The 14,935-nt window shown below is 34.6% G+C and overlaps 1 protein-coding gene across 2 annotated transcripts in view; it reads left to right on the top strand.

The window, feature by feature from the left end:
• The window catches only part of EDIL3 (EGF like repeats and discoidin domains 3), a 430,500-nt gene that overhangs the window by 294,314 nt on the left and 121,251 nt on the right, over positions 1 to 14,935 (top strand). For both annotated transcript variants that reach the window (XM_060295985.2, XM_060295984.1), the window contains 3 exons: positions 6,192 to 6,347; positions 7,774 to 7,918; positions 12,290 to 12,474. In XM_060295985.2, coding sequence (XP_060151968.1) covers positions 6,192 to 6,347; positions 7,774 to 7,918; positions 12,290 to 12,474 — 486 coding nt within the window. The remainder of the gene's footprint in view (positions 1 to 6,191; positions 6,348 to 7,773; positions 7,919 to 12,289; positions 12,475 to 14,935) is intronic.

Below are 14,935 nucleotides of genomic sequence, written 5' to 3'. Positions count from 1 at the left end.
TTGTGTGCCCCAATAATCATGAAGTAAACAACCACTAAGTGTTTGATTTTAATATGATTTTTCTAATAATAAGTTATGAATCAGGCATTTATTTCTCTTATTGATTGATCTTATTAAATTAATTAAACAAGGAGACCATTAGTCTGATTTGCCTTTTTTATTGAAGTATAGTTGGTTTACAATATTACATTAGTTTCAGGTATACAGAATAGTGATTCAGTATACCTGAGTATAACTTTTATACTCCATTAAAAGTTATTACAAAATAATGGCTATAATTCCCTGTGTTATACAGTAGATCCTTGTAGCTTATCTATTTTACACATAATAGTTTGTATCTCTTATTCCCATAACTCTAACATGTCCCCCCTTCCTTCTCTCTCCCCACCGGTAACCACTAGTTTGTTTTCTATATCTGTGAGTCTGTTTCTCTTTTGCTATATATGTTTATTTGTTTTATTTTTTAGATTCCACATATAAGTTAAAACATACAGTATTTGTCTTTCTCTGTCTGACTTAGTTCATCAAGCATAACATTCTTTACGTCTGTCCATGTTACTGCAAATGGCGGAATTTCATTCTTTTTATGGCTGAGTAATATTCATATATGTATATATCACATCTTCTTTATTTGTTGATGGACACTGGGTTACTTTCATATCTTGGCTATTATAAAAAGTGCTGCTATAAACATTGGGGCGCATGGATCTTTTCAAACTAGTGTTTTCATTTTTTCCAGATAATGCACCCAAGAGTAGAATTGCTGGCTCTATTTTTAGTTTTTTGAGGAACCTCCATACTGTTTTCCATGGTGGCTGCACCAATTTACATTCCCATCAACAGGGTTCTCTTTTATCCAAATCCTTGGCAGCATTTGTTATCTATAGACATTTTGATGATAGCCATTCTGACAGGTATGAGATGATATCTCGTTGTTTTGATTTGCATTTCTCTAATAATTAGTGATGTTGAGCATCTTTCCATGTGCCTGTTAGCCATTTGCATATCTTCTATGTATTCAGGTTTTCTGCCCATTTTTTGATTGGGTTGTTTGGTGTTTTTGATATTGAGTTGTATGCGCTGTTTATATGTTTTAGACTGAGTTGACTTTAATGCCTTAGCAGCCTACGTAGGCAAGCACAGACCTAAGCCTGTAAATTCCTCAAGGTTAAGAACTGGAAACCTAAGGACAACCAATCACAAACAGCCAACTAGGCTTTCCCAAATGATGCAACTCCTTAAGCTATAGCTAATCAGATAATTTCTTTGCTTTGCTCCCCCCTCTTCTCTGTAAGTCTCCCCCAAGCTCCTGTTTGTGGAACACTCTTAACCACTTCTTGTTTGGTGCTACCCCATTCCAATCACTTTTTGATCAAATAAACTCTTAAAATTTTTAATATGCTTCAGTTTATCTTTTACCAATCTTCAATTGGCAAACGTTTCCTTTTCTTCAAAAAGGAATTCTTCCTCTTCCACTTCCCAACTATTACAACATTTAAAAAACTGAAAGTTTTTTTTCAGTTTAATAAAATAAGAAAGTAGTTCCTTTTGGCAAGCTGTATTTCTTTACATTTTATGTTCCTATTGTTTTTATGTAGTGATACCAGCTACCAGTCAGACCCACACTGGAATGCATTACTTAGATGGATCACAACTTCCAGGTTGAGGTAGAGAAAAACAATTAGCTATTCATAAAGCTACTTTTAAAGCTAATTGCTTATTTAATACTAGCTTTTGCCTAAAGTACAACTATAAATACTTTTAAGTATGTTTTACAATAAGTATGCTTGAAATGCTTATGGCACTATATTTTATACTGGGGAATGAGTCTCAGAAAATACTTTTGTATGTAATGGTACTCTTACATCAGATGGCCATACTTAAGTCCTTTTCCTTGAGAACAGAGGAGGAAATGAGAGGAACCAATGATCCCTTCCCCCACTTTGAATATCTTTTGCCAGCACTGATTTGAGGATGAACCTCCTTATTTCCTGGCACTGTTACTCATTCCCCACCTTCTGTCTCATTCCTCTTCTCTTATAGAAACTCAGCCTAGAAGAGTTGATGTGTAATCTTTCATTTCACCTTTCCTAGGTTGATTTAGACACATGAATTATGGGAAAGTGCATGATGTTATGTTGTATATGTGTTTGTTTTTCAATTTACATAAGTGGTGTTGTGTATATTTCATTCTGTTTTTTTCCACATTCTTATGTTTTTAGATGGCTATGTATGAATCCAGTTCATCACTTCTGACTCTCAGAAAGGATGCTTTTGTGTATGTGTGCAAAAGCACACACAGACACATGCATGTGCACACATATATTTTATATTTTAAATCTCTATTCCTCTAGGGATAGTCACTTAAGCTGCTCTTCTTTGCTAACATAAAAAATTCTACAATAAATATGTGTGTGCATTTCTCATTGAGCACCTATGCAGAAATTTGCAGGGTGGGGGGAAGAGTACCCAGGAATAGGTTAATTTTAATAACAACTCCCGCCCTCAGCAGAAGAATACTTCAGCAATACTTGATATTATCTCATCATTTCTGGCTATACGTTGTTCACTATAAATTGCTCTTTTTATTTAATTTGCATTTATTTAATTAATAGTGAAAATTTAACTCTCGGCATTTCCTTTTCTCTGAATTGCCCTTTAATATGCTTTGCTCCGTTTTCTGTTGTTTTTTACATCTCTTTGGAGTGTGTGTGTGTGTGTGTGTGTGTGTGTTTGTAATAACCCCTTGTATATTTCACATCAGTAGTTCTCAACTGAACTTGAAGTACCCATATGTCTTGTGGAGGCAGGGACCCCCATAGTCCCATCCAGGAAGTCCACAGGTCAACACTATTTCCATAATAATTATAAGATTTTCTTTGCCATCTGTGTTGACAGTTGTAGTGGCAAAGATTTTCTTTGCCACTGTGTTGACAGTTGTACTGTTGCCACAGAACAATGGTGAGTAAAATTGCTGGAGCCTTAGCACAAATCAAGACAGTAGCATCAAACTGTACTAGTAGTCTTTGTATTCACCCCCATTATGCAGACGCTGGAGGCCAAAAAAAAAAAGAAAACTCCAGCTCATTTAAGAATGTCCTTGATGAAACAGTAACGATCATTAATTTTATTAAATGCCGATGTTGGCCATGTCTTTAATATTCTGCGTGATGACATGGGAATCACACATAAAGCACTTCTGCGGAGTACTGAACTATGAGGATGATCTCGAGGACAAGCACTTGGGAGATTGTGTGATTCGCAGGCTGAACTACCCCCTCCTTATTTGAACATTATGTTTACTTCAGAGAACAACTGACAAACCATGACTATTCATACCTGGATATTTGGCAGATATTTTCTTGAAAATGAACAAAGTAGTCCTGCCACATTAAGGAAAACAACTGACAGTATTTGTTGCTAGATATAACTTGAAATTTCAAGGGAAAATTAGAATTTTGGAAAAAATGTAACTGCCAGTGTGAGCTTGAGAGCTTCCAGTGTTTTAAGATTTTTTAATGAAATTGGTGGTGATATTAATGAATGTGACTTTTTGATATTATATGTATAATGTGTAATCTTTTAGAGAGTCCACATAGTTCCGTGAGTCTATATTTTCCAAATGACCAATGTGCGATTTTACAAAACCGTGCATGGGTAAAAGACCCATTCAAAGTGCAAGATAAACCAATGGATTTTAACATAACGAATATGAGAAGTTCACCGGTAGATTTCAGATTCCACACTCCAATAATGCTAGATACAGGAGAACTCAAAAGCCTAAAACCTAGTAATTGCTAATAATCCCTGAACCGGTATTCTATGAGTCACTTTTTGGTTGTTATTTTTTATTTGATGAAAACAGTACTGATATTTAATTACAAATACCTACTAAAAGTAGATTCCACCCAAGTTGGGTACTATTTACTCTCTGGAATTCCAGCTCTTTGAGATATATATTCAGAGCTTGTAAATATTAGAGCAAACAGGAATCTTTTAAAACATCACTTCTGATATGACTTAGAGAGAAACATGTACTCAGATTTTCATTTTTTGATTGTTACATAATTTAAGCTTCAGAAAATTAGTCATCAGCTAAAATTCTGGCAGAGATAATTTGGCCATCTACAAGATAAAAGATAATGAAAAAGGAACGTTCAGCAGTATCAAGTGTGGAATTTGGCTTCCAAAATGGAGGAAACATGATTTATAGTGTCCACTGTTTATGTTATATATATTAGAAAGATTTAGACTATGAAGAGTCTCCATTTGAAAAAAGAATGCTATACCTACGATAGTGGAAGAATATGGCTCTTTCATAGCAATGTGCTCATTTACCTAACATAGAGATAAAGTCTCTTTCGGAGGTTACCTTTACCAAATCTCACAGTTAAAATTACAAAATCACCCTTAGAGAACTAGTTGAGATAAAAGAGTAGTAAGTAAAATTTACCTTCATGGGGAGTATTCTTTTATTTGTACCTCCAAACAAGAATGAGACATCAAATGTATTCATGTCAGTAATTTTGATGTTTAAGTATTAAAATGAGAAAAGCAAAATCAGATATATGAGTCAACTCACTTCGCACTGTTGAAGAAAAAAGGAACCACAGGCCCAGAATTTAAAAACAAAAATGTTGTTTATAGGTTTGCTTTACAAGAGTGAAACATGGGCATATGCTCGCCAGTCAGAGGCTGGGGACCATTCACCCCAGTTCTTTAACTCATCCAAATTCCAGATTTTCTTTATACATGAGTAAGACAGAGACTCGTTTTATGAGCACTAGTTGGGGAAGAACCATCAGAGAGGGAAGATGAGACTTAGGAAACTCAGAATAGAGAGGAAGGTGGACCATGCCATGTTAGCAACCTTTCAGAAGCTTGAAAGGACACTGGCTACATGCAGGATTCAGGATTGCCCTTAACACATTAACACATTTAAAATCTATAAATCCAGGGAAATAAAACATTGTAGGTCTTTTAATGAGTCACAGTGTTTGTCTGGGGTGGGAACTCTTTAATGATTGCTTTCATAGTTCCAATTTTTGACTTTTTAAATGTATGACCTGTTTTTAATCATATAAAAACGAAAATTCTAGAGGCGCTGGTTTCTTCAGCACATCTTCTGCCATTTCAAATGTTAACTCTTATAGTCCCATCAGAGAGTGGAACATCCTTATCACTTACATGAATCTGAAGATTTTCTGGTTTTCTCAGGAAATGGTCTCTGAATTATTAACAATATTATAGTATAACAGATTTAAATTATTCTGATTTGTAATTGGTGGAGAGGAGAGCTCTATAGCGATTTGTCAAGAACATTGAAACAGTACCTTTCTACTGAGCTTAAGATTTTATAGACATCATAAAGGCATTTTAAAGTGAATAGAACAATTTTTAATGTTTGCCCATATATGGAGAAAGTATTTTTCTTACATGGTAGCATTTAATGAATGATTATGTTGTGTCAAAAGGAGATTTCTATTTAAATATGAGAAAAATGTTGAAAAATTTATTAGGTGGCAGTTATGCTGCAGCAAACTATTGTAGGGTGATTTGGAATGGAGAGAAAATATCAGTTAGAACATCTCCATATAATGAAATGAGAAGTATTTGGTGAAAAACCCTCCATGACCAGTGTGTACTTACACAACCCATAGCAGAGACTACAGTATAAAGATTGAGAAACTGAAGATACTTTTGTACTTGTTTTTTGCCATCATTGTTGTCTTTATCTTTTCTTATTCTAATACTCAAAGTTCTCGAAGAGGTTTGCATGTTTTATTTTAATGGAAATTTCTTGAAGGCTAAAGCAGTTGAGACACATTAACAGTTATATTGACATTAGTTTCATAGTAATGTCATTGAGGTTATTTTGAGAAGACAACATTCTCATTTTTTACTTTGCTAACTCATACTTACATATCATAATCAACCAAATGCTTTCAGTACTTATATTTTGGGGACACATTGCCCTTTTCAAATCTTGTTCATACATATTGCTTTACTTAAAAAAAAAAAAGTATACCATCAGAGAAAGACATTTTGAAGCTAAGCTTGATATATGCTTGTTTTGTATTATTTAAAATCTTTACTATTAAATAAAAATGTTCCATTTTCAAATTTGATATCATCAGCATCATTATCCTGAAAGCAATGAAATTATAGTTGATTATGCCTTGTCTCCTCAGATAAATTTACAAAGAAAAATGAGAGTTACTGGTGTGATTACTCAAGGAGCCAAGAGGATTGGAAGCCCAGAGTATACAAAATCCTACAAAATTGCCTATAGTAATGATGGAAAGACTTGGGCAATGTACACAGTGAAAGGCACCAATGAGGATATGGTAAGACTTACATGACATTATTAATTTGAAAGTAAACTCCCATAAATGATCGTGGATTACCAAATGATTACTGAATATTCAACAGAAGTCTTATGCTGTTGAAAATAAATTTGATTCTTTTAATTGGACCAGTGGTGTGGAGAGGGTACGGTGTTATCCCAAATTATCAATGTACAGTAGCTACCTTTTAAATCTTTCTCAGATTTTAACTGGTGGTCCTATAAACACTTTATCACAAGGTTAGCATAGTCCTGTGTATGAAATTAAGTTTTATTTTAACAACAGTCAGCTTTCAATATTTCATTTTATTGTTTTGACAGATTAGCACTCTCCTTAATCAAATAAATACAGATCAAACTATTACTTTTAAAGAAAAAATATAATTTTTAAAGAAAAACACCAAGTTATAGAAAACATAAATATCTTTATATACTTCATATTGGAAGAAAATTTTGTTATTTAGCAGAATAAAATATTTTAGAAGAAATGGATATAATATTCTATGTCTCCTTTGCCTTTTCATATGATATTTCTAATTTTTTAATTAGTTTTACTCCCAATTTTTAATTTAAAAAAATCAGCACTGCAGCTCATTCCATTTAAAACTGAGTCATTAGACTAGACTCTCATATATTTTATGAACGATTTTTTAAGTTACCTTCTTAAATGAATTTAAATAGGTTTTCTGATTACCAGGTTATGTAGAGGGTAAAATGAGAGTGAGATTTAAAGGAATTAAAAATAACACATTTTATCACTTAATCTTTAGAGAGAAATTAGCTTTTCACTGGAGATATATATGAAGAATTAGGAGTCTCTTTTCTGGGACAGACTGATAAGGAAGTAATCTTGAGGAATCAGACCCTAAAATGTCATAAATCTGATCACAGTATTAGAGAAACTGAGTGATCAGGAAGCAATAGTGAAGACTGGTTCCTAAAAACGAAATGAAACAAAAAAACTATAATTACTAAGTAGCAAAATGAGCAGACAGACCCCTGTCCCAGATTAAGTTGAAAGATTAAGGTAGTCTGAAGGACTGGCCTTAAATTGAAACGACCATCATAGTAGGGTATAGATTAAGCCATAGGTCACAGTGGTTTACAGCTTTAATGAGGATTCTGTCTATAGGTCTGTTGTCTTTTTTTAGGGAAAAAAGCATTATATTTTATTTATATCAATAGAAGAAAAATAAAATACTAAGGTTGTAGAAAGGTATTAAATATTGAATTTACAGAAAATTATATTTATATTCACTTCTCTTGGCAAGGTGCTTTCTAAATGCTCCAGACCCCTAGATTATTTAATCCAATCTTTGAGAGATTACGTTGTGTATGTAGGATATAGGGTCAATATATGAAAATAGTTTTTTAAAAAAAGCTGTTGCAATTAATAATTTTAAACTCTATGTTATCTCTTTTCATAGGTGTTCCGTGGAAATGTTGATAACAACACACCCTATGCTAACTCTTTCACGCCCCCCATAAAAGCTCAGTATGTGAGACTCTATCCCCAAGTTTGTCGAAGACACTGCACTTTGAGAATGGAGCTTCTTGGATGTGAACTGTCAGGTGAGTCTCATATTATGTATTTCTGTACTCTCTTTAAAGGAAAAAAAAGTATATTTGTATGTAGTGTGTTACGAACTTGCAGTTTTTCAACACTCGTAGATGTTCATTTCTGCTACAAAATGTCTAGGGCTTGGTTCAATGAGAAAGAGAGAGAGAGGAGGATAAACAAGTTCTAAAACACGCTACAGAATAGAATTAATGTAGAAGGGGCAATGTATTTCTTTGAGTGGTCAAAGAAAGTACAACAAATTTTCATTGGAAACTTTTGTCAAATATAAATGTGCCTTCCTGATTTTAATAGTAACTATGATTTATGTTTTATGACAAAATTTCAGTAAAAACTGGAATCTGCCTGACTTCATAAATTGCAGTTACATTTAGGCTATATGGCATAGAAAAGTAAGCTTTATCTTTGTACATCTACCATAAGAATTTAGTTTTGTCTTTTTTTTTAGGTTTTATGAAACATGTAAATTTATCATTGCTTCCAAGAGACAATACTTTACAACCAAGATTGCTACTATAAATTCATTCTTAGATCATTCTTATCTAACAACCTGCTTATTGTACCAACAGTGGTTTTCAAACACAAAGATAATCTATCAAGGGACTCAGATTTAAATAATCCTTGTCTTCCAGGAGCATCAGGACTAGATACAAAGATGAAGACTTTATGAGTGGATCTCACAGTCATTCACTTTCAATCTAGCCAGATTCTGAACTAAACAGAAAATCTGTCTAGGCATTTCACTGTGCTATATTTTGGTGGTGGTTCTTATATTTCTATCATCAACATTTACAAACTATCTTTGCCACTTTGGCCTGAGATTTTGTTCAAACCACTGTGTTTTTAAGAAAACTAAAAATTCATGTGTGCCCCACTTTTTAGTGTAACCGCCAAGTACGAGAGACTTTTGTCATACTTACAGAAGTACCGTTTAGTTAAAAATAGGACACATCTCTGAAAAGAGACAACTGAGAGCTTTTTATTCATTTCAAAATGTTGCATATAGGTTAAAACACACACTTTATCTATTTCCCTTCTTGGGTTTGTGATGTTAAGAAAGGGAATGATTTTCAGGGAAACAGAAGTTACTATTAAAAAACAACCAGACTTTAAATGAACCCATTACATTCAAAGGGGTTAGAGACATTTGGGCAGATGAGCGAATCTATTGATATTTTAAGAATCATATTTTCATATTATATATGGGTGTCTTTTATGAAGCAATCAACATACAGTTTTAGTACCATTAATTATTGTAATGGGGATGTTTTCCTTATTTTGGTAATTTGAACTGGCTTATTGACTACCAGTAAATCTCAGCAGAATTATTGCTGCACGGTGTTTATATTGCATGTCACTATATCACCACAGGCCAGTGTCATCCGTAAGTCATTCATCACAAAGCAATCAAGGGAAGCCACAGCATGATGAGGTTTGCTGTTAAGTCCCATGCTTTTTAGTTGCTACAACATCGCCTTCCCCAATTTTTCAGTCCTTTGATTCATGAGGGCCAGTCTCTCAGACATGGCACAGTTACACCCCTAAGATGTGAATATATTTTACTTTCAAGTTTGACAAGAGGTTACACCTGACCCTTTACGGATTTTTATGTTTTCAAAAAGAAGCCGCACCTCATCTCCCAACCCCACAAAATGATTTTGAAAGTATATGCAGAGAATAATATCTCTTAATGAATGCTTATGAAAAAATAAATAAAAATTTAAAAAACAGTGGGACTTCCCTGGCGGTCCAGTGGTTAAGACTCTGCGCTCCCAATGCAGGGGGCACGGGTTTGATCCCTGGTCGGGGAACTAAGATCCCACATGCCCTGTGGTGTGGCCAAAAAAATTAATAAAAATTTAAAGCTAGGGCACCACCTCACTTTAGAAATAATCAGTTTTGTTGTTAATACCTCGTTTTGTTCAGGTGCTCTCCATGTTGGTAAAAGAGTTAATTTATACATATAAAATCATATGGATGAGAAGGGAAATTGGTGGTGTGAGGCAAATTGACAGAGAGGTTAGCTATAACACTTGGAAATAAACATTAGTAGAATGTACCAAACTATTTCCCACAATCCAGTGCAACACTGTAAAGCCCAAGGCTGCCTTATTGTATTCAATAAACTGTTATAAGAGCTCTCAGCCTGCCTAGAAGATAGCAGTTAATCTTTTTCCAGATACTTACAAAGAAAATTCCCCTAAATTCTCAAAAGAATATGATTTAAGATGTTTAGAATGAAATGGATCATGACCGTAATTAGTAGAAGAATAGTCATTCATTCATTCTTTGAACAAATTATTCAGCACTTCCCTGGGCTGAGTACTAGACAGCAGAGTGGGTAATGAAATGAATTCTATAACTAAGCAGAAATGGTCAAAGTAAAGGTATGCCTTTTCTATCCAATACTTCAAAAACTATGTTACATCTCAAAAAGGAGAAAAGCAACTTTGTGTCTCTTTCCTTTGTGTCTCTTCTGCAAGCCAAGCAATTGTACGAAGATTCCAGTGGCAAGGTGGGGGACTGGTGGTGATAACAGAAGAAAAACTCAGAAATCCGTAATACAGACAATGCACGTTACCTTAGAACTGCTTGAAGATAAAGAGCATGCTATTAAGACTTTAGAACTTTCTAAAATCTTTGAGATTTTTGTCATGAAATTTTTCTTTTTCAGAATTTGTATTGAGGATTTAGAACTACTTATATCATGGAACTTGGGGTATAGGTCTCCTATGCCTGCAACTCAACAAAACTTGAGCTAAGACATCCAATTGGCTAACCTTCTATGTCAGTCTCTGTCATGTTTGCATAGGATAGGAATTTCCTAGAAGGTGGAGGTGAAGGCAAATATGGAGGAGCCTCAAGAAGGAAGACTTGATCTAGATCGACTAGGACAGAAAGCAAGGAATTGTAATTAAGAATTACATTTATCAGTGAAAAGTTCTAAACCACCTCTCTTAGAGCCTGGACTGAAAATGGTCTAGTTTCAGATATTGCAGCCAATCATAGGATATTCTTTAATACCCACTGGTATGCTGATTTGGGGACTTAATACTGTCATCTGTTGGAATAAGATTTATGGAGATAATAAAAATAGCTAACGTTTACTGAATGCTAGCTATATGCCAACACTGTTTCTAAATACTTTATCAACTAATTTCTTAGAAGACTTTTTAAATATAATTTTGATTATTATCACCATTTTATAGATGAGAAGACTGAGGCACAAAGCAGTTGAATAACGAGTACAAGGCCACGAGTACAAGCTAGTATGTAGGGCATTAGCAGAGTATGAGGAGACGACATTGATCAGAGAAGTCTCCTATTTTATCTTGGCTTTCTTGATGATCAAACTTACCTGTGTGTTCCTTGGCCAAAAGGTAAAATTTTACATATGGAAGACTCAGCCTCTGGCTAATATGATAATAGAATCATACTTTCCATTACAAGCTTTGTGAATGTAATTTTGTCACAATTGCAATTCAACATTGGGAAATACTGTATATAGGTACATCCATACATACAAGATTTTTCAAGGACAGACAAACCCAAATTTTGTATCATGTCAAACCTGAAAATATATGTGGCAGATTTGAAAATCTTCAAAAAATATCCAATACTAGAGGTTATGGAATATGATTAAAACATAAAAATGTATGAAAAGTCTTGTCCAGTAATGGTTTTGCTAGAATTAGCTTTTTTTTTTTTTCTGTTATCTGTCAGTTTAAATTCTACACTAGCACAATATGAGGTATATGGTATATGCTGAATAAATATTAGTTTCCTATCTTCCAGAAGAAGCCATGTTGGTATTATAAGAATCAGTGATAATGATTAACAGGTTTCTTGGAAAACAAATGCTGTCCAGTTTAGGATATACCATTGGAGCAGTTTGTGAAAATGACTTTGTACTGAGGGAATTTTCATTTTCAGTATTATGAAAACAAATAAAAGAAAACCAAATATCCTTTCTGAGAAAATGTTCCATTTTTAAAGACAAAATGAAACTGTTGAAAACCGGGAAACCGTCATGAGGTTATCAGTAATAAGACAGGAGAGAGCATTCCAGCATTGCTTTCATTTTGCAAAATCATCTGTCACAGAAAAGTAGTTTGAATTATCGGTCTTGTTTTCAATTTTTCCAAAATATATTCACACAAAATAGCTTGAATTGGTTATCTTGTTTTTCGATTTTGTTCCCGATTTATTTCTGATTATAGCCTTTTTTTGAATTTAGATGCTCTCTCTTTGGGGGAATGAATAGCATTATGCTTAATCTTCTCTTGCCTATCCAAAATGAATGCAGAAAACTTCCCAGCATGATAAATTATTTTTCTCATAGAGCCCTTCTCATTTTCTTCCAGGCTGTTCTGAGCCTCTGGGGATGAAATCAGGACACATACAGGACTATCAGATCACTGCTTCCAGCATCTTCAGAACTCTCAATATGGACATGTTCACTTGGGAACCAAGGAAAGCTCGGCTGGACAAGCAGGGCAAAGTGAATGCCTGGACCTCCGGCCACAATGACCAGTCACAATGGTTACAGGTAATATTTTCGAAAAATGTCTCACTACCCACTTTTCCTCTTCCTTAGAAGATTTCCTGTTGGTTAGATAAATATCAGAGTCATGATCTTCATACTAGTTTAAATGCGCCTTCCTCTGTGGCTTAACTAAATGGGTAAAACAAAAATTCCTTATGAATCCGTTTTCGTGTTCTATTTTTACTCTGATGTTGATTTATAGATGCTACTGTCAGACTGATGCAGCAGGGTGGACCAAATCACACTATATATAGGTCAATTTGATTGATTATGAGAGGATTTGCATTTTAACTCTCCTCTATTCTAATGCTTTGTGTCAATATTGGTTTGAAAGCATCACAGCAGGAATCCAAACCGCCTTGAAATCATGCCACTGACCAGCAGATTGTTCCCATAGAATCATGACTCATGACTTATTAGCTCTTTATCTGTGGTTGCTAAGCAATGGAGCAATTTGATTACATTCTCATAAGAAAGCTTGCTTGTAGAAGGAAAGCATAGACATTTCGGTCTGTTTATCATTTGCAAATGAGGTAAGATTATAGTCAGTGCTTCTTAAAACAACTTTCCTGAAGCGCACTTATTTGTGGAGTACTTTTAAGTATGACTTTTAAGCATGCACAAATTTGTTAATGTCTTCTGTAGCAAAGAAAAGTAAGACAACTTAATTCTATAGTGAGGTCATTTTATTTGAAAGATATGTGTTCTCCTCTTATTGATTTTTATGCTGCATGTATGAGGTTTCAAAACTGTGGTAATTCATTGTATTTCTGGAAATCATGAAAACAATTACAATAGCAAATGTTACCCCTCATCAAACCAGATTTGCCACATATGAAACTGTTCTTACCAAGTCACCTGAAATTTCCAATAGTCTCTTCTTTCTTGACCCTAGTTTCCCCTATTCTTACAGAAATATTCACTTTTTTTCTTTACTGTCCCCTAACATTCTACCTGGATCTTTATTGATCTGAAGCTTTATTTAGTTCTTTCATTACCATACATAACGTTTAATTATGTCTTTCTCCTTTTACTGTTCTGTGAACTTTTTGAAGGTAGGCTTTATATATATATATATATATATATATATATATATATGTAATACAGGATACATTTCTCATCCCAGAACCCAGCCTCGTGTCCTTGCCTATATGTAGCAGTACTACTAAATTAAATCATTCATTTGACAAATGTTTGTGATGTACCCGTGAAGCGTCGCATACCATGATAAATAGCGATGGCACATGAGTGAGCAACACACTATTCTTGCTCCTAAGACATTACCTGTTTCATAAACCATTCCTTTTATTTGGTTTGCAGGACACCACACTTTGTTTTTCTTCATCCTTCTAGCCGCTGCTGCCCACTGTCCTCCAGGCCACCCTTCCTCTGCCTGTTACCTTCCTGACAACCTCATTTTCACCAAGTCCACACACTCACATTAGCCAATTTAGTGAGTACTGTTTATTTCAACTACTGAAAAAAGGGTTCAACTTCTCTAAAATTCTTTCTCTTCTCACCATCCCCACTGCCACTTCCAGCATGTGGTCTGCCACCCTCTTTCACCTTGGTTTTTGCAGAAGCCTCCTAACCAGCCTTCTGGTTTCTGGTCTGACTCTCTAAAAACCTGTTTCCCAAATTGTAACCTGTGTGATTTTTTTTTTTCCCCTAAAATGTAGATGTGATTCTTTTACTCCTTTATTTAAACCCTTCAGTTGTTCCCCATCAGCCTCAGAATCAAGTGCAGCTTCCTTAAGATAGCCTCAAAATCTTGGCGTGATTTGACCTCAATTCACCTCTTACCACACTTCTAAATTTGCTTCAGTTTCTCAAACCATACACTACCTCTCTCTTCCCCTTCCGTTATAAATGTGCTCTTCCTAGAGGAAAAGAATGGAGAGAGCACCTCTGCCCAGAGCATCCCCAACCTTCTGTTGGTTAAATCCTTCAACTATAGTTTAGATGCACTTTCCTCTGGGAAGGCTTTGCTGCCAGCTCCATCCCACACCAAATCTGGCTTAAGTTCTCTTCTGGATACTACTGTGTCCCCTGTAATTCTCTCACTGTCACATTATCACACTCTATTGGAAGTTGTGTCTTCATGCTACATTATTTGCTCCAGGAGGGATGGAACCACATTTGCCTTTTTCTGCTTTCTCAGTCTGTTGTCCAGTACCTAACTAAATACCTGTCACAATACCTGACATGTGGTAGGCATTCAATAAGTACTGTTTTTGTTTTACTGAAGTATAGTTGATTTACAATATTGTGCTAGGTTCATGTCTACAGCACAGTGAACATATATATATATATATTCTTTTTCAGATTATTTTCCCTTACAGGTTATTATAAAGTAATGAGTATAGTTCCCTGTGCTATATAGTAGGTCCTTGTTGATTATCTATTTTATATATAGTAGCCTGTATATATTAATTCCAACCTCCTAATTTATCCCTCCCCCATC

The sequence above is a fragment of the Globicephala melas genome, chromosome 3, assembly GCF_963455315.2.
Source record: "Globicephala melas chromosome 3, mGloMel1.2, whole genome shotgun sequence".
NCBI lineage: Eukaryota > Metazoa > Chordata > Mammalia > Artiodactyla > Delphinidae > Globicephala > Globicephala melas.
The sequence above is the reverse complement of the archived record's forward strand: the minus strand, read 5'-3'. Positions and strand labels throughout refer to the sequence as shown.